Source organism: Scyliorhinus torazame, chromosome 17, assembly GCF_047496885.1.
Source record: "Scyliorhinus torazame isolate Kashiwa2021f chromosome 17, sScyTor2.1, whole genome shotgun sequence".
Classification (NCBI taxonomy): Eukaryota; Metazoa; Chordata; class Chondrichthyes; order Carcharhiniformes; family Scyliorhinidae; genus Scyliorhinus; species Scyliorhinus torazame.
This window is the reverse complement of record NC_092723.1, coordinates 19,777,469-19,800,968: the sequence shown is the minus strand read 5'-3', so window position 1 is coordinate 19,800,968 and position 23,500 is coordinate 19,777,469. Positions and strand designations below refer to the sequence as shown.

General features: G+C 43.1%; 1 protein-coding gene across 1 annotated transcript in view; it reads left to right on the top strand.

The window, feature by feature from the left end:
* ddx20 (DEAD (Asp-Glu-Ala-Asp) box polypeptide 20) overlaps positions 1-19,530 on the top strand; it is a 33,212-nt gene extending 13,682 nt beyond the window's left edge. Inside the window, exons 2-11 of the mRNA XM_072480148.1 lie at positions 214-308; positions 1,105-1,273; positions 5,677-5,791; positions 8,825-8,967; positions 11,788-11,926; positions 12,773-12,831; positions 13,422-13,504; positions 15,768-15,873; positions 17,237-17,338; positions 18,096-19,530. Of these exons, the coding sequence (XP_072336249.1) occupies positions 214-308; positions 1,105-1,273; positions 5,677-5,791; positions 8,825-8,967; positions 11,788-11,926; positions 12,773-12,831; positions 13,422-13,504; positions 15,768-15,873; positions 17,237-17,338; positions 18,096-19,447 (2,363 nt within the window). The 3' untranslated portion in view covers positions 19,448-19,530. The remainder of the gene's footprint in view (positions 1-213; positions 309-1,104; positions 1,274-5,676; positions 5,792-8,824; positions 8,968-11,787; positions 11,927-12,772; positions 12,832-13,421; positions 13,505-15,767; positions 15,874-17,236; positions 17,339-18,095) is intronic.
* Positions 19,531-23,500: the final 3,970 nt, after the last annotated feature.

The window sequence follows — 23,500 nt, the reverse complement described above, 5'->3', positions numbered from 1 at the left end:
GAAAGTGGTGAGAGTAATTTAAAATAATCAAGGATATTGTACTACATAGAGCTAATTAGTTTGATTACAATGCTTGAAGGGTACCAGTATTCAGAATGTCCTTCCATGACAGCTCTGACTATAACCGGTGTTGCAGTGGGTCACATCTTAATCTGTAAAATTGGGTGAATTCAACGCGAGTGGTTTTTATTTACAGAGTAGTATCTCTTTCAGATCTGATTGTGCAAGCCAAATCTGGAACGGGGAAAACATGTGTATTTGCCACAATTGCACTGGACTCCCTCATCCTCGAGAATCCAGCAACACAGGTTAGCATTCATGTGAAATTTGCAGAGATTATTCTGAACTGTTAACTTCATCTTGCAAGTTCCTGTCATTGCATGTTCCTGTCATTGAAAACCTGCCCAGTGTGTGTGATCACGGAGAAACAGAGTCTGCTGTGGTATTGTTCTGAGCAATTTGTGTGTTATTGGGGAATTTGGGTTTTCGAACACCGTCAAAAACCGGGTAGAAAATATTTCACCTAAGTTCCCCTCGTTTTAAAAGTTTGAATAAATGTAACCTAGTGTTTGGTTGCGTCGCAAGTATTTGAGCGAAAGAACGTAAGAATCTGCGTTTATATTGCATCTTTCATGACTCCAGGATATCCCTAAGTGCTTTATAGTCAATGAAGTACTTTTCAACTGACGTCACTTGTTAAAATACAGAAAATGTGGTAGTCAATCTGTGCACCATATGATCCCACAAACAGCAACATCCCAATGACCATATAATCTGTCCTGGTGCAAATTGGTGGAGGATATTGGCCAGGTTGGCAGGGAGGACTGCCCCTGATTTTCACAGTAGCGCCTTGAGGTCTTTGTATATCCATCTGAGAGAGAATACGCAGCCTCAGTTTAATGTCTCAGCTGAGCGGCACCTCTGACAGTGCATGCTTGCTCTTGCTTTTAAGCCAGGCATAAATTGTGTGCAGGCTAGGTTGTGCTCTTCCTCTCCATCTTTCTTGACCTCGCAGGTCCAGGCACAGTTTGATTACCTTGCCACAGCTCTGGTGTACTTATGCTGTACCTTGTGTTGACGGCCCTGTTTTCCTGTTGCTTCCAGGTTCTCATTCTGGCACCTACCAGGGAAATTGCTGTACAGATCCATTCTGTCATTACAGCAATTGGCATTAAAATGGAGGCCCTAGAATGTCATGTCTTCATCGGAGGGACCCCATTGAACCTGGACAAAATGCGGCTGAGAAAATGCCATGTAGCAGTTGGATCTCCAGGTGAGTGGATCCTAGAACAAAGCAGCAGCTTGCGTTTATGCAGTGTTTTTAAAGTAGTAAGCTTTTAAGTATTTTCTTAAAGGAGGAAAGAAATAAAGCGATTGAGTGAGGGATTTGCAGACCTTATGATCTTGGCAGCTGAAAGCATGACTGCCAATGGTGGAGCGATTAAATATCGGGGATTCTGAAGAAGCCAGAATTAGAGAAGTGCAGATATCGTGGAGGGGCTTAGAGATAGGGAGGGATGAGACCATATAGTAACTTGAAAACACCAATGTGTTAAGACCACAGCAGGGAACAAGCCACATCCCAGGGGGAACCTGTCTTTCTGATTATAAACATTTTTACTGTATTTTGAAAATGAGGAAGAAGCGCTACTGACCCCAAAAGCATAGAATTCCAGTAATGCCGTATAATGTTTTTATATAGGAAGAAACACTTGCTCACAAATAATCATAGAATTTGCAGTGCAGAAGGAGGCCATTCGGCCCATTGAGTCTGCACCAGCCCTTGGAAAGAGCACCCTACATGCCCACCCTAACCCTGTAACCCAGTAACCCCACCCAACCCAACCTTTTTGGACACAAAGGGCAATTTAGCATGGCCAATACACCTAACCTGCACATTTTTGGACTGTGGGAGGAAACCGGAGCACCCGGAGGAAACCCATGCAGACACTGGGAGAAAGTGCAGACTCCGCACAGACAGTAACCCAAGTCGGGAATAGAGCGTGGGACCCTGGAGCTGTGCTGTGAAGCAACAGTGCTAACCACTGTGCCACCGTGCCCCCCATTTAATCTTTAAATCTCCAGTTTAAATAAGATTTAAAGATTAAAGTTACACAGTTTCAACAGTCTTTCAGACCCCCCCCCCCTCAAACAAATCCACACAAGTAAACTGCCTTCTTGACAACAACTCTCTTGTAGATTTCAATTCTAAAAATCCAGTGATATTACCCAAAGCAAAAAAAGCATTGTCCCTTTAATAAAGGCATGCCACACAACTCCTCAAAGGCTTCCACACAGGTGTGGAATTCCAAAATGAAGGTTTAGAAACAAAAGCTTACTGAAAAAGAAATACTTTTCTGGATGGCTGCTTCAAATTCAGAACTTTCACACACTTTCACAGAGACCTGGTCTCCAGGACATCTCCCCCACACAGCCCCACAACTCACTAAACATCTTAAATATCTTTTTTTGCAACCTCTTTGAACTCAACTTCTCCAATATATAAAGTCTTTCATGTTTTCCTTTTTTGTCTCTGCTTTCAGGTCAATAAAATTCAGTATGCCTTCTCTTGTCTATTTACAAAACCTTTTTACATTGTAAATGTTCTCCGCATTGAAATTCAACAGCTGAAAAGCCAAGTCCCTATTTATCTTATAATGCAAATTGTAGATCCAACCTATTTACTTGTAATCCAACCTCGCCATAACCTCTAATTACAAAAGCATGAACCTCACACCTTTGCCCTTTTATCTCAGTTCTCACAGACAAGCTGTCTCAAATAATCTCCAGTTTAAATAATCATGGACGCCCCTGCCACAACACACCACTTTATCTACAAAATACTACCATACTTAAAAATTTTTTTTTAAGAGTACCCAATTAATTTCTTCCAATTAAGGGGCAATTTAGCGTGGCCAATTTACCTACCCTGCACATCTTTGGGTTGTGGGGGCGAAACTCATGCAAACAGGGGGAGAATGTGCAAACCCCACACGGACAGTGTCTCAGAGCCGGGATCGAACCTGGGATCTCAGTGCCATGAGGCTGCAGTGCTAACCACTGTGCCACCGTGCTGCCCTTCCAAAATACTACCATAATCCCAAATATATTAAAAACAACATCCATCGTCACACGAGTAAATTTAAATTTATAAAAGATAGATTGTGTTTTACGATTCTCTTGTCTGTTTCTGGGAGGCTGAGAAATTTTGAAGAACTCATTATTTGGAGAAAAATACAAGTTTGAAACTTTTAAAAAAAACAAACTCACATGATGTTCAACAGGGCAATGCTGTTCAACGGGGCAGTGCACTGGCTGGTATGTGTACTGAGACTTGTAGGCCATCTTCTACTCTGTGCTAAGATAATACAATCAAATACAGCACTTTTCATGACTTTGCAATGTGCTAAAATGCTTTACAGTCAAAGAAGCATTTTTGAAGTTTAGCCACTATTATAAGGTAAAGCACAGAAAGGTTAAACAGAACATGCTGGAGCGATAAATATTGACTAGGACGACAGCACACTCCTGTTGCTGTTTGGAGTAGTGTAATGGGATTTCAATAAGGCATTTGACATGGTCCCATATGGCATACTGGTCAGAAAAGTGAGATCTCATGGGATCGAGGGAAAGGTGGCAGGTTGGATCCAAAATTGGCTCGGTGACAAAAACATCCAACCATTACCGTTTGTTTCCTGCGAATGGAAAGTAGTTTCCATTGGTGTTCCACAGGGGTCCTTGCTGTTTGTTGTATTTATTAATGATGTAGGAAAATTTGTGTGGCATGATTGGGAAATTTGCAGACGATGCAAAAACTGGCCGTGTAGTTGATAGTGAAGAGGATAGCTGCTGACTCCAGAATGATATTGGTGGTTTGGTTGAATGGTCAGAGAAGTGGCAAATGGAATGCAATCCAGAAAAATGAAAGGTGATGCACTTGGGGAGGGCAAACAAAGCAAGGGAACACCCGAGGGAAAATATTGAGAGGGGCTGAGGAAGTGAGAGAGCTTGGAGAGCATATCTACAGGTTCTTGCAGGTTGCAGGACAGGTGGACAAGATGGTCAAGAAAGCTTATTGGGCGAGGCCTTGAATCAGGGATTCTGTATCAAATGCTGTTTAGGCCACAGCTGCGGTTTGTGTACAGTTCTGATAACCACATTACAGGCAGGACCTGTTGCCAGGGCTTGAAAATTGCAGCTATGAGGAGAGATTGGATAGGCTAGGGTTGTTTTCCTGCGATCAGAGGTTCTAAGGACAACCTAAGGAGTTACTTGTTTCATTCATTCGCAGGGTGTGGGTGCTGTTGGATGGCCACCATTTATCGTCCATCCCTAATTGCCTTTGAACTGAGAGCTATTTCAGAGGGCATTTAACAGACAACCACATTGCTGTGATTTTGGAGCCACATGTAGGCCAGACCACAAGGGTCAACAGGTGGAAATGGCAGATTCCCTTCTCTAAGGAACATTAGAGAACCAGATGGGATTTTACGACAATCTGCAATGGTTTCATGGCCATCATTAAACTTTTAATTCCAGATTTTTATCGAATTCAAATTTCACCATCTGCCGTGGTGGGATTCTAGTGACAATACCACTATGTCACCACCTCCCCTTCACCTCATTGAGGTGTACAAAATTATGAGGGGCCTCGGCAGGGTAGACAGAAAAGACTTGTTTCCCCACCAGCTGAGGTGTTACTTACCAGGGGTCGTAGATTTAAGATGATTGGTAGAAGGATTCGAGGCGACATGAGGAAAAGCGTTTTTAACCAGAGGTGGTGTGTGTCTGGAATTCACTGCCCAAGTTGTTTGAGGTTGAAACACTCAATTCATTTAAAAGGTACTTGGATCTACATCTGTAACCAGCAAGGCTACCGAACCAGGTGCTGGAAAGTGGGATTTAAATAAGCGGCTAGTTTTTTTTTTCTCTTTATTTCGGCTGGCACAAACAGTTGAATGGCCTCTTTCTGCATTGTAGCTTTTCAATGATATGGTTCTACGGGATGTTTTATATTCACCTGCGAGCAAATACGGAGCTTCGATTTAACTTCTCATGTGAAAGATGGCACCCCCAAAGTGTAGCACTCCCTTGCTACTGCATTAGAACTGGTCTGGCCTACATGTGGCTCCAGATCCACGGCAATGTGGTTATCTGTTAAAGGCCCTCTAAAATCGCTCTCTGTTCAAGGGCAATTAGGGATGGACGATAAATGGTGGCCAACCAACAGCACCCAGAACCCGTGAATAAATAAATAAAGTAACTCCTTAGATTGTCGGCGTTATGTCCTCGAGATTCTATAATGGGACTTGACTCTCAACCTTCTGACTAATGATACTATAGTAGCTGTGCGTTATTTGTAGAGACTCAATCTGCACAAATTGTAAGTTGTAGTGCTCGTGGGAATAGGAACAGGGATGGGCCATTGGGACCGCAAACTGGTTGTGCCATTCAGTGAGATTGTGGCTGACCTGTGGCTCTACTCCCATTTACCAACTCCCTCGATTCTTGCTGAGTATTAAGGGACGTGGAGCTATCAATTGTCTTTAATGTGATTCATTGAGCGACCATCTGCATGATGTGGAATTGCTTTGAAAGAACGTATTGCCTCAATGTGCATGTCGCAGCTAAGAGTGACGACGCTCTTACTGGAGTGAATTGCTTCCCTCCATCCAGGTCGCATTAAGCAGCTGATTGAGATTGGCTTTCTCCCAACGGCCGGCATACGACTGTTTGTACTGGACGAAGCAGATAAGTTGCTGGAGGAAGGGAGCTTCCAGGAGCAGATCAAGTGAGTGAGCATTTCCAAACCAACAATTTATGTGACACAAATTACAATTTTTAAACAGTGTGAATCTAGCCTTTATAAATTGAACGACCGCATTGCCATCTTTTGTTACTACACCCAAAGCACGTGTTTTGCTACTGGGAAACATACTCAAAATGAAACAGGACAGTTTAACTCTTTCAAGTTCTGAAATTTTTTTTGATCTTGTATGTTTATCAACTGCAAAAGAATTAAACGAATTTCCAAAAACATTTATGACCGCCCATTGTCACCGGGAAGAGGAGAAAGTAACTCTAAAGAAAGGAGCATATGAATTAGGAGCAGGCCCCACTTAGCCCCTCGCCTGCTCTGTCATTCAATAACATTGTGGCTGACCTGACTCTAACCTCAACTCCACAATCCTGCCTACCTCCGATAGCTTTTTAACCCCTCGTAAATCAGGAATCTATCTAGCTCTGCCGTAAAAATATGCAAAGACTCTGCTTCCGCTGCCTTTTGAGGAAGAGAGTTCCAGGCCCTCGGAAAACATTCTCCTCATCTCTGTCTTACATCGTAGATCATAGAGTTTACAGTGTAGAAGGAGGCCATTCGGCCCATCGAGTCTGCACCGGCTCTTGGAAAGAGCACCCTAACCAAGCCCACATCACCCTATCCCAATAACCCAGTAACCCCACTCAACCAACACTAAGGGCAATTTTGGACACGAAGGGCAATTTAGCATGGCCAATCCACCTAACCACATCTTTGGACTGTGGGAGGAAACCGGAGCACCTGGAGGAAACCCACGTGCAGACTCCGCACAGACAGTGATCCAGCCGGGAATCGAACCTGGGACCCTGGAGCTGTGAAGCAATTGTGCTAACCACTATGCAAATGAGCGACCCCATGCTTTTAAACAGTGACCCTATTTCCAGATTTTCCCACAAGGGGAAACAGCCTCTCCACATCCACCCTGTCAATGCTCCCTAGGATCTTAAGTTTTCCACCAAGTCACCTCTTGCTCTTCTAAACTCCAGTGGATACAAGCCTAACTTGTGCAACCTTTCCTCCTAAGACAACCTGCCCATTCCTGGTCCTGGCCTAGTAAAAGTTAACTGAACTGCTTCCAGCAAATTTATATCTTTCCTTAAATAAAGGGACCAATACTGCCGACAATATTCCAGATGTGGTCTCACCAACCTGCCCTCATTTGTCTCTTAAGCCCTGATTCAAGTTTGTTCCCACTTCTGAGGCTCTGCCATCCCACTAGAAGGCATTTAATGGTATTACAGCCAGTATTGTTGTTTTGCCTTGATAAATTTAATATGGGTTGCATTTCCCAAATGAGCATATAACCACACAGTACATTATTCAGGAAGACGTCACTGTATCGTTTGCAATGACCTGGAATGCACTGCTTGAAAATAAATTGAATAGTAACTTTCAAAAGGGAATTAGACGCGGACTTGAAATAGAAATGTTTGCAGGGCCATAGCGAAAGATTGGGAGAGAGGCTAATTGGATAGCTCTTTCAGAGGGGGGCACAGGCACCTTTCGCTGAATAGTCTCCTGCACTATAAGATTCTGTTAGAATTTGACTGCTGTATTTTTCTGATGCAATGACAAATATATTTTATGGGCACTGTCAACCATCAGAATGCTTAAGTCGTCGAATCGCACTACTAAAAAATACACAAGTAGTGTTGTCGTGTGTTTGTTTGTTTGATATGCTGTCTAACTCTCCCCACCTAGGGACATAACAGACTTGAACCCAGGCGTCCTGTGTGTGGCTTGCTGAAAGCTAAGACTTGAGGCTGGCCAAGCGAATGTGCGAGAGTTACTGTGAAAATCCCCTAGTCGCCACACTACGGTGCCTGTTCGGGTGCACTGAGGGAGAATTCAGAATGTACAATTCACCTAACAAGCATGTCTTTCAGAATTTTGTGTGAGGAAACCGGAGCACCCGGAGGAAACCCACGCAGACACGGGGAGAACATGCAGATTCCGCACAGCCAGTGACCCAAGCCGGGAATCGAACCTGGTGTTCGCTGAGCTTGTTACTGTCATCAGCTTCGTCATCTTGGAGCTAAATTAACCTTCCTTGCCCCTCCTTTCATACACAGACACGTGTTTGCACAGGATAGTCACTACTTGATTAGACAAATATTAAGTGAATGTTTGAGCAAAGCTATTTAACTTTCAGCACAGATCCTTGACACCATGAGGCCACATGCCCAGTGTATATATACTTTAGGTTTTCTAATATAAGGTCAGTGTTGATGCTGAGATTCCTGAAGGCTTAAAGCCTGATTAAGTAGGTTCTGCATGAAGTGTCACTCAAACGTTCATCTTTGTAGTTTATTAATTGCCAGATGTCTGAACCGACACCCTGATGTAGAGCTGATGATTTGTTTGGATGAGTGTTTGGTTACCTGTTGGGCAGTGCAACACTTGGGCATTGTCCAGTGGTGATTTCCTGTTTTCTGCTGTGCTGCTGAGTGAAGACCCGATGATTCCATGCATAGATAAAGGAAAACCATGATTCTCGTGCACTAACTCAGACCTGGCTGTCGGCCACTGTTGGCAGAGTTCTGGAGGAAGCCCTCTTGTTTGCGATCAACTAAGGAAGGGACGTTGTGGAGGGAGAAAATCTTCACAAAAATGAAGCTTGGGAGATGAAAACCAAATAAAGGTCATTTAACCCAACAAAGCTTGGCCCTTCTGCGCCTAGCTCTACTCTCAAATCTATACACATCATTTAGCGGAGTACAAAATGGCTGATAACCGCAGACTCTAGAAGGTGAAGTTTGAATTACTTTATCCTGAGTACTCATGCTTGATATAGTCACTGGTTTAGGTCACTGGTTTGCATCACTTCAAAATAGTGTTGTAAAATATATTTTAAAATTTACCTTGCTCAGTCAAGTTCGATTGTGTATAATAAATGTTGGTCTCCACAAGTTCAAACAGATTCTTACATTAATTCTTTTGAGAAGTTAGTGTTTGTAGAGCAAAAGGGAAATGCCCTAAGGATTTTGCTTTTCTGTTTCTCTGTAGCTGGATTTATTCCTCGCTGCCGTCAAATAAGCAGATGGTGGCCTTATCTGCCACATACCCCGAATCACTGGCCCATCACTTAACGAGGTACATGAGGGATCCCAGCTTCGTGCGACTGAACCCCACTGATCCAGCACTCATTGGTGAGTCCTCCTCAACTTCCACTGATGAATGCTTTGAAGGGTGAAAATTGCAGTAGAGGTGGCAGATGTAAAGAATTCTCAAAGTTAGAATTGGTGAGGATTTTTTGAACTCGTGCAGTGGACTGTCTGCCACAACATTGGCCCTGAACCTCTGCAACTTGATTATTTAATACAGCAGCCACTGATGGTGTGCAAGACTCCTTTTTCCAATTCTAAACATAACCTTTTGAATCATCGGAAACCAAATCCTTGACATGTAAGTTTGTGCCAGTCAGTAAGGCTGGTCTACGCGACTTCAGTGGGAAATAAAACATCATAAAATTACACTCTCTGACTTTATTTCAAGCCTGTTTTTGGGCCAGTATAGGAAAAACGTTACTCTGCATCTCACCTGCCCATTGCCTGACTGTATATTTGCTCAAATCTGTTCTCAAAGGAATGGCAATTGACCATTGAGACCCCTTAGATTATGTTCTGCCATTCAAATAGATCACAGATCTGTGTAATAACTCAATTTATGTGGCTTAGTTTCATTAATTGTCTGAACACAGAGCAGCCCAAAACTATAGAATGGGCCCCAAACATTTCCGGTCCTTGTGTGTGTTATCTCATTTGTTTAGGCCAAGAGGAGAAATTTGTCATAAGACCCGAACTTGGGCGCTTCGTAATTGGAAGGTGGGATGACGATTTATTTCCCATATCTGCATTTGCGGGCGCTTGTCCACTTCAATATATCGCTGACCAAGTGACAAACTAGCCTTTTTAAAACTGTATTTGGATTTTATAGCTCCTTGCTTTATTGACACACGAGTGTGTCAAATAATGAATGACATTTGGAGCACAGTGAATGTTATTACTTTGGCAGATATACAAACCTTTTATCCAGGCAAATATCCACAGACAGCAGAAAGGTTAATCATCATTCCTATATTGTTCCCCTTGCTGTTATTTATTGAGCCAGAACATGAGAGAACTCCCTCCTGTGCTCTGATTAATGGTATGGGATGACTAGCAATAACTGCAGCAGGTAGGGCAGTTCCTTGCTTTAATGTCTCACTTTTGACAGTGCAGTTATCCCCTCGGCAATGCACCACAGTGTCAGCCCAGTTAGGGTTGAGGGGAGAATAAAACATTCTATTTTTAAAAATGTAGCCTGCCAGTATTTAGTCTTGGCTGATGTATCTCTGAAGGTTGTCTACTTTTCTCCTGTAGTATAAATTGTTGTGACCGTTTGAAATTTGGCATTCTTGCTTTTGTCCTGATGAGTGCAAGATGAAAAACTTTGGCAACCTGTCTCTTGTCTACTTTCATTGAGGTTGCTGAAGGGTTTCCAGGTAAGGAGCGGGAGAGTCTTCAAGTTGAGGAAGCCCAGCGGAGAGGTTGGGGGGGGGGGGGGGGGGGGCGAGAAACATTTTTTTGGTTTAGTTCAAGAACTTACTGAAGTAAATAACATTGAAGCTTCATTTGTCGCAGATCAGGGTGTAGTAGTTCCCACTCCCCTGACAAAATCTACACTTCTCTTCCTTAATTAAGCTTTAATCTGTTTGCCAATGGTGCCAGCAGCAGCTTTATGTGATGAACCTTTAAAAGGATTCCAGTGGGTCGCCATGGTTCCTGTCAGCTCGTCATCCATCAAATAGCTGTTTACTGGGTGCATGGAGGGGGGGGGGGGAATGGGTGAGAAGAGGTTGTACACTAAGCGGACAGAACAGATGAGCTAACATTGATTTTTAAAAAGTATTCACAACCCAAGCCTAATTCTTTATCATTCTCTCCTGATCTGTTTAGTGGTTTCAGCACTTTATGCGTTCTTTTGCTTGAAGGATAAATACTGACGAGGATACTGAGGATAAATCCCCTGCTTCTCTTCAAAATATTGCCATGTGGTCTTTCACATTGACCCGAGAGAGCCGCTGGGACCGCAGTTTTTAACGGTTTATCTGAAAGCTGGTCCCTCCGATGAAGCATTCTATCGGTCCTGCATTAATGAAATGATAATCACTTATTGTCGCAAGTAGGCTTCAAATGAAGTTACTGTGAAAAGCCCCTAGTCGCCACATTCCGGCGCCTGTTCGCGGAGGCTGGTACGGGAAGTGCCAGCCTAGATTTTTGGGGGGCTCAAAACTCTGGAGTGGGATTTGAACCACACAGTTTCTGACTTGGGCGAGAGTGCTACTCACTGAACCACAGCTGATGTTTGTGTATAGTTGAAAATTGCCTCAGTGTTAACGTTTTTCTGTACCGTGTCCAACTGAACTGTGGAAGGGCGGCATGATGGTTAACACTGCTGCCTCAGCGCCAGGGACCAGGGTTCAATTCCAGCCTTGGATGACTGTCTGTGTGGAGTTTGCACATTCTCCCCGTGTCTGTGTGGGTTTCCTCCCCACAGTCCAAAGATGTGCCGGTTAGGTGGGGTTACGGGGCTAGGGCAGAGGAGTGGGCCTAGGTTGGGTGCTCTTTCAAAGGGTGTGCAGACTCGATGGGCGAATGGTCTTCTTCACTGTAGGTATTCTATGATAGCATCCCCACTTCAGGTAGGGCTGATGATTCTGCCTGTCTAAACTTGGCTGGACAGACCAGTTGAAGCTTATTGACACTAGGGCTGGCACTACTGCTTTCAATGAATCTGCACAGAGCAGTTTGAGCACGTTTATGGAAAAAGTCCATTGCGCACCATAAAAACCTATTCTAAAATAGAATGTCTTTGTCTATTTAGCACCAGTCCTCTAAACCTATTGACGCACTTTCTTTTGTGACTGTTTTTGCTAACATACTGGCGTCTTCTATTTTTAATCGCATATTTCTATTTCTATCTAACAGGACTGAAGCAGTTCTACAAGGTTGTAAATTCCTACCCACTTCCACACAAGATCTTTGAAGAGAAGATGCAACATTTACTGGAGTTGTTCAGCAAGATCCCCTTCAACCAAGCCCTGGTCTTCTCTAATCTTCACAGCAGGTATGGCGGACAAATTCTGTATTCCTCTGAGAGTGGCATTATTGGAGAATTATAGATTCGTAGAATGATACAGCATTGGATGAAGCCATTCACCGTTTTGTGCCTGGTTACTGCAACTGGAAACTTTTTCTTATTTACTCAGTCAAAACACTTCATGAGTTTGTACACATCTGTTAAATCTCCCTTTGACCTTCTCGAAGGAGAACAACCTAGCTTCTTTAGTTCCTCCATGCTGACACAGCCTGGTTGGTATATCTAGTGCTTGATCTCCCTGGCCCCAGTAAAGCAGAGTACTGGGTAGAAGTGTATTTAGTTGCTGAAACAATTTTACATCAGACGGCCCTATCAAAATAGTAATTGTGCAAGAAACTGACTGAATACGAATTTCCAACAAAGCTGTCAGCAGTGGCTCGTTTGAATAATCGTGGTCATAAGTAATGTGGTTTCTTTCGTGTGATGGTTTCTGGCCTTGCTTTCAGGGAGAGTGATGCACACCCAGTAATCAGAGCAGAAATATGTTTGACCTAGGACCCTCCTTGGCCTCTCTGGCCCGTTTTTGTCAGAGATTTTACCAACAGTGCTCTCTACGAATCTCAGTTTTTATTTCCTCCTCTTAAAACACCTCTATGTATCAACAATATGGGGAGAAGAGATAATATCATGACTGAAAGTCAGATCCAGAGTGCACGGATCAATCTTGTGGCCTTTCTTCCACAGTCTCTTTACCCTGAAAGATACTGAAGTGTTCTAATTTATCAAGAAACCCTCTGCTTTATTTCAGAAATAGTTAAATAAAACTTGTAGAAATGTCACTCAGTAAATTTTGTGCCTTTCTTAATGTAATAGGGCCCAGCGTCTAGCAGACATTCTCACCTCGAAAGGACTTCCTGCAGTCTGCATTTCAGGTGAGTGACGTTCTGTGTTTCTGATTTATAACTGCTCGGCTGTTCCAGACATTGCATGTTTTGCCCTGGAGTTTCTGCTCTGTTGTATTGTATTCTTTTGTCTTTCACCCGAAATCATCATAACTGGCACACAAGATCACAATTTTTAGCGCAAATAGAGCTTCCATAATCTTTTACACCAGATTAAAAAATATTGCGCTAGAAGTCATCCCCACCCACACACCTGGCCACTCCTCCAGCATGAATTAATCACCATTGGGAGTTCCGCTAATTTTGCCTATTTGAAGGAGGTACCAAAAATGATGCTGGTTCTTTGGGCATAAAGACACTCATAGATACATTTTTAATTTCCTAAGAAACTGACTACTGTATTTAAGACATTAAAAAATGACAGGAAAGCCCCGTTCTCAAACTGGCACAGGAATGCTTGATTGCCCCCAACGAAGCAACCCTGTCCTCCTTTCCCAATATTGCAAAAGGAAATATATTGATAAATGCGATTCATTAATCCAGATGACAGTTTTTAAGTGATATTTACAGCCTGCAATTTGTTGCTGCTGCTCCATTCAGTTGTGTTTTTCCTTTTTTAGGCAGCATGAACCAGAACCAGCGACTTGAAGCCATGTCTAAACTAAAACAGTTCAAATGCCGTGTCCTCATTTCCACTGACCTGGTGAGTTTTCTTGGTCAATCTTGAGCTAGGCTCACAATAATAATAATACTCCTTATTAGTGTCACAAGTAGGCTTACATTAACACTGCAATGAAGTTACTGTGAAAACCCCCGAGTCGTCACATTCCGGCACCTGTTCGGGTACACAGAGGGAGAATTCAGAATTCTCAGCTGGTACGGGAATTGAACCCGCGCTGCTGGCCTTGTTCTGCATCACAAACCAGCTGTCTAGCCCACTGAGCTAAACCAGCCCCCATAAGATGGGAGGTCTTTACACCGGATTTGGGGGGGGGGGGGAGCCACTGAGAGCACCCTGAAAGTCAATGTGTTCTTAACAGAGCGGGTGATCTTCACCGGAGATGCAATTTGCAGCTCTGTCTGCTATACTGCATTCTTGACTCGATTTAAATCCCTCAGTAGCTTTTTGCATATTTGGGAGAGGTTATTTGGACGGTGGGTACGTGGAGTTTGGCCCTCTGAGCTTGAGTAAGTGAATTGTGCTCCCATGGGGAAAGTGTTGGCTTCACATTCGGCAAAGGGAAACTATTGCGTGGCTTCCATACTAGTTTAGACTAGTTAATTGGTCATCATTTAATCACAGATTGAACCAGTTTAACCACTTTGCCTTTACTGATATTAGTTCTGCATTAGCTTTCCACTAGGTTCCTGTTTTCTTGCGCTTTTAATTGCAACTCCTGACGTTTGCTCCTTCAGGTGTTTATCTTGAATTAATTTGTACGTAAACTGTACAGCACATTTGACTGATCTGACTACTCGCTGGGTAGAGTAGATAGTGTTTCCGTGCTCCCAGACATCCTCTAGTGGTATCTGCTGGTTATTGCAGTGTTTGTGACACTGAGGTAAAATGTTCTGTGCAGCTTCACCTGATATCTCACTGGAACTTTGGCAACACAACCTGCGTTTGTGGGCCCCGAGGAAATTTTATTGGATTTTTAAGAACAGCTGGATCCGAACAAGCCTGACCCCTTTTAATAGATAGGTCTCGCCTCCCCATTTCTATTTATTATTTTTGTCTCGAGAGTTGTAGCAGAAGCTAATTAGCTAGCTTGGCTGAATTGTTGGCATCCTATAGTACAACAACTCTGGCTTCAAGCCCCACTCCAATTGATCACAGGTAACTTCAATTGATTGCATTATTGGAGTAGCATAGTAAACAAAAAACATTTATACCTGATCCACTGAGTGTTGAAGATCCAATGGCACTGTATAAAGAACTGGATGCTCTCTTGGTGTCCTGGCTAATATTTGCTCTCAGCACCAGCAGAAACAGAAAAAGATGGCTACAGCATTTACCCATAACTACGGTAATAGCAGAATATAATTTATTGAATGTGAAGCGTCTCAGGAAGTTTGAGGTGTGATCATGTCGTGTATAAATGCAAATTGTCTCTCTCTCATTCTTTGGAGCAACTTTGGCTAAAAACTTGTTCTCTGAATTCGCATAGCACCTACAGCACAGAAACCGGCCATTACTGATCCTTTTTGGTGTTTATGCTCCACTGTAACCTCCCAGTCCCAGCCCTTTTACTCTCATGTACTTATCTAATTTCTCCTTCGATGTATCAACATTATTAATTTCAACCACCCCTTGTGAAAATTCCACATTCTCGCTAGTCTGGGTAAAAAAAAAGAAATTCTCCTGAATTTCTTCTTGGATTTATTGCTAACTATCTTATTTACAGCTCCTATTTCTGAACTCACTTTTCAAACCCGTAATCGGAAACATACCTTTATATCTATCCTATGAAGCCCTTTCATAATTGTGAATAGTATTGCCACTCTTGCACTGTTATAATTTAGAATTGAAAAAAAACTCCCATGTTTATTCCTAACTTATTAGTCCTTCCATTTGAATTAACTTATTAGTCCTTCCATTTGAATTAGCTCCACTATTTTGAACACTCCTGTTGAATGAAGGGGCGTTTACACTGCCTTTTGTGGGCGACTATGGTGCAGTGCAAATGCTCTGGGGAAATGGGTTCAAATCCCACTGGTGAAATTTCAACTCATTTAATAAATCTGGAATTTAAAAGAAAAAGCTAGTTTCGGCAGTGGTGATCATGACACTGTCATTGATTGCTGTGCAAGTGGTCAGGACGGTGATGAACAGTCCTGCGTTGTCATCATCGTCCTCCCTCCCTTGCAAATCTGCAAAAATGAAGTGGGATTGTATTATGTGCATGGATTTATTATGGTGTAAAGATGTTTGTTACTTATACAGCAGTGGGTGTTCTTTCTTTCAGACTTCCAGAGGAATTGATGCAGAGAAAGTGAACCTGGTTGTTAACCTTGATGTGCCCCAAGACTGGGAGACATACATGCATCGAATTGGAAGAGCTGGCCGCTTTGGTATGAATTACATGGAATTTACAGCCCTCAATGGGCCATTTGGCTCAACTAGTCGTGGTTCTGCTCCAGACAAGGCCCTTCCCTGATTTACTTAATTTCTCTATCCGCATATCCTTTTATTCCTTTCATCCTCACGTACAGAAGATGTGCTGTGACGTTCTGAAAGTGCATTAATGAGTATTTATGAAAATAGTACAGTAAATGTTTTGCATAATCTTTATATGAAAGATTAAACTCCTGAAATGTACCTTCAGATCCTTTTACGTTTTAAAGGAATTCCTATCACCTCTACTGGGAATTAACAGAAAGAACATTCTCATAAACTACTTTAGGGTCTTGCATGCTCTTACTGGTATCTCTGGTTTATGCTTGAGCGCTACTAGTTTAGAGGAATCTTGAGAGTAGGCAAATTTTTGTTGCAATGATACCTAGTCTGTTTAAACACCATGGATGGGCGCAGTGGAAGATAGGTTGAATGTACTTCCCTATCAAAACAGTAATCCAGTTTAAGACTGTGAATGAATATTCTTGAACTGAATATGAAGCCTGAGATTATGGGGTTGTCTACACATGAATATTGGATACTTGCTGTAAACGTATGCAGACAGTAACTTTCCTGATCGCTTCTGGTCTGTGAATAATGGCTTTGCCATCTTATGTCTATAGTGTTACTGGGGTTTGGGTTCCAGTCCAACTCTCAAGATTTGAGCACAGTCTAGGCTGACACTGGAGGGCAATACTGAGGGAGTGTTCAATTGTCTTTCGGATAAGATATTAAACTGAGGTCCTGTTTTCCTGTTCAAGTGGAGGTAGTGTATCCCCTGACACTGTTCAAAAAACAGCAAAGGAGTACTCTTGGTGTCCTGGCCAGCAATGCTCCTGCAGATAAAAATCACCAGAACCAGATAAATTGATTGTTTTGTCTCCCTACTGTTTGCGGGGCCTTGTGCACAGTTAGCTGTCACGTTAAGCTACATCACTGACCACACTTCAGAAATGATTTATAAAGTACAAAGTGTTTCAGGATGAGAGAAATGCTATTTATGCATTTGCTGCCTGTCTGTCGCGGCTCAACTGCAAAGCTGTCTTCCAAGATTATGGACTGCAAGCTTCATTGAGCTTGGTTCATAGTCTTCTGCAGTCAAGTAACCTTACACTCTTGGTTCATGAAAGAAGGAAGAGCCTCTTAATGCAGTAGAGCAGTTAGTGGAATCATGCACTAACAGCCAGTGTCCTTAGAAAAGCTGATGAGAAAAACAAAATGGGAATATTTGCAATTTTGTTAGGATTGCATTGATTAGCCGTTTGGAACTTGAGAGGTAAAAAAAACTTGCATCTTAATTTTCCTTTGATATTTATTCAGGTACTCAAGGTTTGGCTGTAACATATTGTTGCCGTGGTGAAGAGGAGAATGAGTTGGAGTTAATAGCCCAGCGTTGCAATCTTCAGCTCCTGAGTTTACCTGGTAGGTGGTGATAGTGAATTCAATTGAATGTGCAATCCTCCCAAGTTATTTCTAACTGGCACTTAAGTTATAACTAGACACTGTAACCACTGCAAAACCTTTTTTAAGAATAAATTATTATTTTTAAAAAGAAAAATATTTTTATTCTCCTTTTTCACATTTTCTCAAACATTTACACCCATCAACAATAAACAATAATCAGCAAGATATGTCAATCCCCATAATAACGATCCCATCTGCCCACCAACCCCCAAACATCAGCCCGCATGTTTACATAAACAAATGACAAAAAGGAATCCGGGATTACCCGTAGTCACCCTTAATCTACACAGCCACGCCAGGGCACTGGGTGGAGAGGCTGCTCTCCATCCTAGCAGGATCCGCCTTTGGGCGATCAACAAGGCGAAGGCTATGATATCTGCCTCCGCTCCCGTTTCCAACCCTGGCTGGTCCGACACCCCGAATATGGCCTTAAGAATAAATTATTGACCGTATTTTATTTGTATCCCTTTCAATATCTCATTGCCTAATTATTACATACCGGCTGATCAGTTTTAGTTTGTTGAGGGAACTGTTTGTTGGAAAATGTTCAAATATTTCAGGCTGAAGTTGACAAGTATCCAGCGTAAATTAACTGTATCCCACCTTCTCTCCGTGCAGTCCCCAATAAGAGACTTCAGGAATGTAAGTCTGAGGAGAATATCTAGACTCTTAAGTCTTTGCTGACAATTCTTTCCTTTTTTTCTTCTTTGAATAGATCCAATTCCACCAGGATTACTGGAAGAGCCCATTGATTGGGATGTCGAAGCCATCAAGGTGCAAGAGTCCAAGAATTCATCCCTTGCGGAAACTTCACCACCCACAGAAGTTGAACATTCAGTCACTGTGAAGCAGCAGAATGAAGACCAGGAGCCACTGACGCTGCTTCCCGTCGAACGTACCGGAAAACGTTTCACAAAAGTTCAGAAATCGAGGAAGGCACTGGCAGAAAAAGAACCCCAGGAGCCCCTTGGGATAGACGTTGGAAGGGCACCGGAGGTCAGTATCTGCCACATACCCGACAATGACATCAAAATGAAAGTTCAGTCAAATCTCCGAGACCCTACATCCTATGATGGGTGCCAGGCATCGAGTGAACAGGCACTCATCACGCCTCAAAGTAGGAAGGCTCTGCAAGAATCTCTTCCAAAAATCCCAGCCTTGACACTCTTTAAGAAAAGATCAAAACGTGGGAAGAGATCATTGAATTTTGTGGAAATTGTCGAAGATTACGAGAGTTTCCTTGCTGAACGGGAGGCTAAGCCGGTGGAAGTAGTCCGACGGTGGACGGGTTTCGCTGGGATCTTGAAGAAGAAATCGCTGAATGAAGACGAAGATTCAGAAAGCCGAGAGCTGATGTCCCGAGAGCAGAACAGTAGCCTGTTTTTAAGTAAGAGGGACATGATGTGTTTGTATACTTCCCAAAAACGGGCAAAACCAGCTGTGTTGGATGGCCAAGAATCCAGTGATTCCAGCTCCAGTGATAGCTCTTCAACGCGAAGCAGGACCAGCAGCAGAGAATCATCTACAGAGGCTGAAGTGCCAATGATCGCACGTGTCCATGATGAAGGCCTGTGGAGGAAAGGCACGAGCCCTGTGCCGGAGGATTATACCAACCGGAGTGGGAGAAGCCTTCCTGCCTTCCAACCTCATTCAGGCTTCAAAGGCCGCGCAGCTCCTGATCATTCCTCCCATTCATATTCCAAAAGGCCGCTTGAAAAAGATACAGGATTAGGGTTTAAAAGCACCTCGCTTAAAGGCTCACCTCCTCAGGGCAGCAGGAAAAGATCCAAGGGTGATCCCAAGTCTGGATCAGCTGAAACGACCAAAGCTCCCAGTGACCAGGAGGCAGGCAGTATGGATGCATCACACCCTTACCCTGAAGGCAAGCATGAAATGCCCGCTGAACCTGAATGTTCTGGTGATTACTGGAAGGCTTACTATCGTGCCTGGCGCAGTTACTATGCTACCATTGGGTATCCTTACTATGGAAGTTCAAAGAGAAATTCTAATTGGCTAAACGCTTACCAGATGAACTCTGTGTATCTGCAGGAACTGCTCAAACCATGAATGATTAGCTTTTTAATGGTAATTTACGTAGAACATTTTTGTACTACAACTGAGCTAACGCAATAAAGATTTGACCCGTGTGAGATACATTGTAGTTTGGATTTTTAACAACATCTGAGAAGATGCTGTGATTTTAAAGTAAATACTTGAAATTGATGATAGGAAAAGCCCAGTTAGCTCCATCAAGCCTGCTTCACGTACTGTGAGCATCCTGACTCTTCCCCCATCTCCGCATTCCAAGTCATTTCCTCGGAGAGATGAAAAAAGCCATTGATGGAGAAAATTAATGTGGGGAAATTTATCTCTGATTCTTCTCAGGCGATTGGAACCTGGTCGATCGTGTACCAGAAAGTGATGCTATGGTTTGGTGGGACAGGGATTGAAATTCACTTTAAATAGATGGTTACAGAGCTGAGGACAGGCTCTCGTCCCCTCGTCGTTGGGTGTGGGCTTTTAGCTCTGACCAGCACTTTGCCGTTGACCTCCTGACAACAGCATAGGAAGGGAAGCTAACTTTAAGCTAGGATCAGTCCTGATTCCAAACTTCCTTTCTCCCAGTCATGTTGAATGCTTGTATCATTGCCAAAAGGCTGTGTAAACACAGCACCAAACTCTTAATTTGACATCTCCTTCTGCTGGTGTGAATGGTCATGAGGGATGTGAAAGGATACTGCTTGTGCTCAAAATCTTGTTCACCTTCCATCCCTGTGCTTGCTGACCTGTATTTGACCAGGTTAAGCAACGCCTTGATTCCAGATTTTGATTGTTCTGTTACCAAGGCCTTAAGTTCCGGAATTCCATCCAGACCTCTACACCTCTTTGTTTCTTTCCTCCTTTTAAGGCACTCCTTAAAGCTTTGAACAAGGCAAGCACAGTGACACACTGGTTAGCACCGCTGCCTCATAGCGTCAGGGACTTGGGTGATTGTGTGGCGTTTGTATGTTCGCCCCGTGTCTGCGTGGGTTTCTTCTGGGTTCTCCTCTTTCCTCCAAAGGTGGGCAGGTGAGGTGGATTGCCCATGCTAAATTGCTCTTTAAGTGTCCAAATGTTAGATGGGGATAGGGTGTGGGCCTCGGTAGGGTGCTCTTTCGGATGTCGGTGCAGACTCGATGGGCCAAATGGTCACCTCCTGCACTGTAGGGATTCTATGATTTTGGTTGAGAGTGCTAATATTTCCTTACGCACCTCTGTGCCAATTTTCTTTTGATAATTCTTGTGAAACAACTATTACTACATTTAAGGTGCTTTGTAAATGCAGGTTATTGGGCTGACAGGCTCTAATGATGTGAACAAACATGAACAAAGAAAAGCAAGCATGCTTCTTGACTACCTTCTCCACCTGTGTTGCCCCTTTCAGTGATCTGTGGACCTGTACACCTAGATCTCTCTGACTTTCAATACTCTTGAGGATTCTACCATTCACTGTATATTCCCTGCCTGCATTAGACCTTCCAAAATGCATTACCTCACATTTGTCCGGATTAAACTCCATCTGCCATCTCTCAGCCCAAGTCTCCAAACGATCTAAATCCTGCTGTATCCTCTGACAGTCCTCATCGCTATCCGCAATTCCACCAACCTTTGTGTCGTCTGCAAACTTACTAATCAGACCAGTGGGAGAACTTTATAGAGTGAGAGAGCTTGCCTTTGGTTTGTTCTGGGAGTGTTTGGTGTACCGTCAGGGCTCATCCTAATAACAAAACACTATTCCCAGATGAGCTAGTGCTCAATTAAAATAAATATACCGTGGCTCTTAATGTTTTTTCAATTTTGATTTGCAATGATTAATTTCATGAAATAGAATCTTTTTAAAAGCCTAGCTAATTACTGATCACATATGCAGAACCCTCTGCTAGTAATATTGAAGTACGGTAGTTAGTTTTAATAAATTTCTCAAAGAAAATTGCCGCAAAAGTTGTAATGCATTGGTGTTCCTGTGCTCAAAAACAAAAGCTTTGTTTTTTGAGTCTCCTTGAAGGCCTGCAAATAAGAGCAATTAATGGAAACCACTAATGGTAATTAATTTCTGTTCTGAGGAGTGACTGCTTTTGTGGGGTGGGGGGGTGGAAGTGGTTGATTCTGGTATTGATATCTAAGTTAAGAAAACAGACTTGCATTTGTATAGTACCTTTCACAATCACTGGGCACCTTGTAGCCAATGAAGTACTTTAGAAATACAGTCACAGTTGTAATGTAGCGAGTGAAAAACATTACAGAAATTGTATTGAACATAATTTTCAGGTTCTTGCAACCTGAAAAATCTTTCATCCTTCTGTGTTAGTTACGGCGAGTTTTGGGCAAATTGCGCTGCAAAATACAGCAACTCGGTGGAAGCGTTTTTTCATCCTTCCACGGGATTGTGGGCAACTCTGGCTAAGTCAGCATTTATTGCTCATCCCTAATTTCTCTTAATGTGTTGGTGAGGTATCCTTAGTGATTGCGGCTAATGTTTGCAATGGATCAGGAGGTTTATTTATTGTTTGATAGTTGAGGGGGGGGGCGAATAAAGAACAAACTGCAATCACTGGGAGAGTAATTGTATTGAATGTACCGTGACGACTAGAAGACTTATAGGATTATTGGATTCTACGCATTGGGCAATTTTAGGGATAACCTGGGGTTAGAGTGTGTTTGACTGCAATGGTCATGTTTAAAAAATAAAAATAAAAAAAAAATTCTGTTTTGCCAGGCCTGGGTGTTTTTAGCGGCCAGAAGGTGAAATTGGCAAAGGAATGTGTTTTTCAGTCTGGGCTAATAAGACTGTGGTTTGATTGGGAAAGTCCTGGGGAGAAAGTTCTTTGCAGCCTGCAGAGATCATTTGTTTTTCAGCTTGGGGAGATGAGGTCATTGCTGGGTGGAGCCTAGGAATGCAGAGAGACATTTTGAAAAATTCTAGAGAGGCAGTTAGTGGAGAAAGCTTTGGAGAGAAGAGTTGAATTCTGATCTGCCTGATGCGAAGTCCACAATTCTCCCACAGTAAGATAGATTGAGAACTGCATGTTTCTTTTCTTGTTGCTTAGTGGGAAATTGAGTAGTAGTATTTAAGAGGTAATGTTTAAGAGGCAATTTTAGCGTGTCCTCCTATCCTACACATCTTTGGGTTGTGGGGGTGAGACCCATGCAAACACGGGAGAATGCGCAAACTCCACACCGACAGAGCCCCGGCCTTGGTGCCGCCACGAGGCAGCAATGTTAACCACTGGCCCACTGTGCCTGGAGTGAATCATTCTTTCCGCAAAGTCTTACAAATAAACTAAAATATTGGGGGTTTTGATCCAGTATCCTAGCCACTGTTGGGGTCTGGTCTGGGTTCGTAATCGTACTCTAATGCACCAGAACTTGATCCTGAAATGCAAACCACACTTTCTCATCCCTCTGAGTGTCGACAGAGCCATCAGATAAAGTAAGCCTATGGTTTGAGTCACTAAAATCAGCATTCAATCCATAGTTTACAGAATGGTTATAATGACAGGAAGTTACTGTTTTCAATGCATATGCTGAGCCTTGTTGAAGACCAGAGGGAGAGGCACAGGAAAGGGAGCAATCTTCATTCGAACAGAATGGATGTGCTTTGTATTGATCTTAAGCCAGACAACCAAAACCTTGGTCCAAGTGGTCGGTTTTTAAGAGTGGTTATTTTTTAATAGAATCCCTCCAGTGCAGAAAGAGGCCATTGGGGCCCATCAGGTCTGCACTGGCCCTCCGAAAGAGCACCCTGCCTAGGCCCACTCCCCTGCCCTATCCCTGCCTAACCAACACATCTTTGAACACTAAAGGGGAAATTTAGCATAGTTAATCCACCCAACCTGCTCATCTTGAAGAAAATTAGTTGGAGTGGCGTAAGGGGGAAATTCCAGAGCCTGGGGCCCAGCAAACAGAAGGCACGGCCACCAAAGTTGGAGAGATTGAAATTGTGAAGGTTGGAGAGGAGAGAATTGGATGGGTGGAGAGGTCTCGGGAGGGTTGGGTGGCTGGAGGAGATTGCATATAGAGATCAGGCCATGGGGGTGGGGGGACGGGGAGGATTTCAAAACATGAATGAGAATTTTAAAA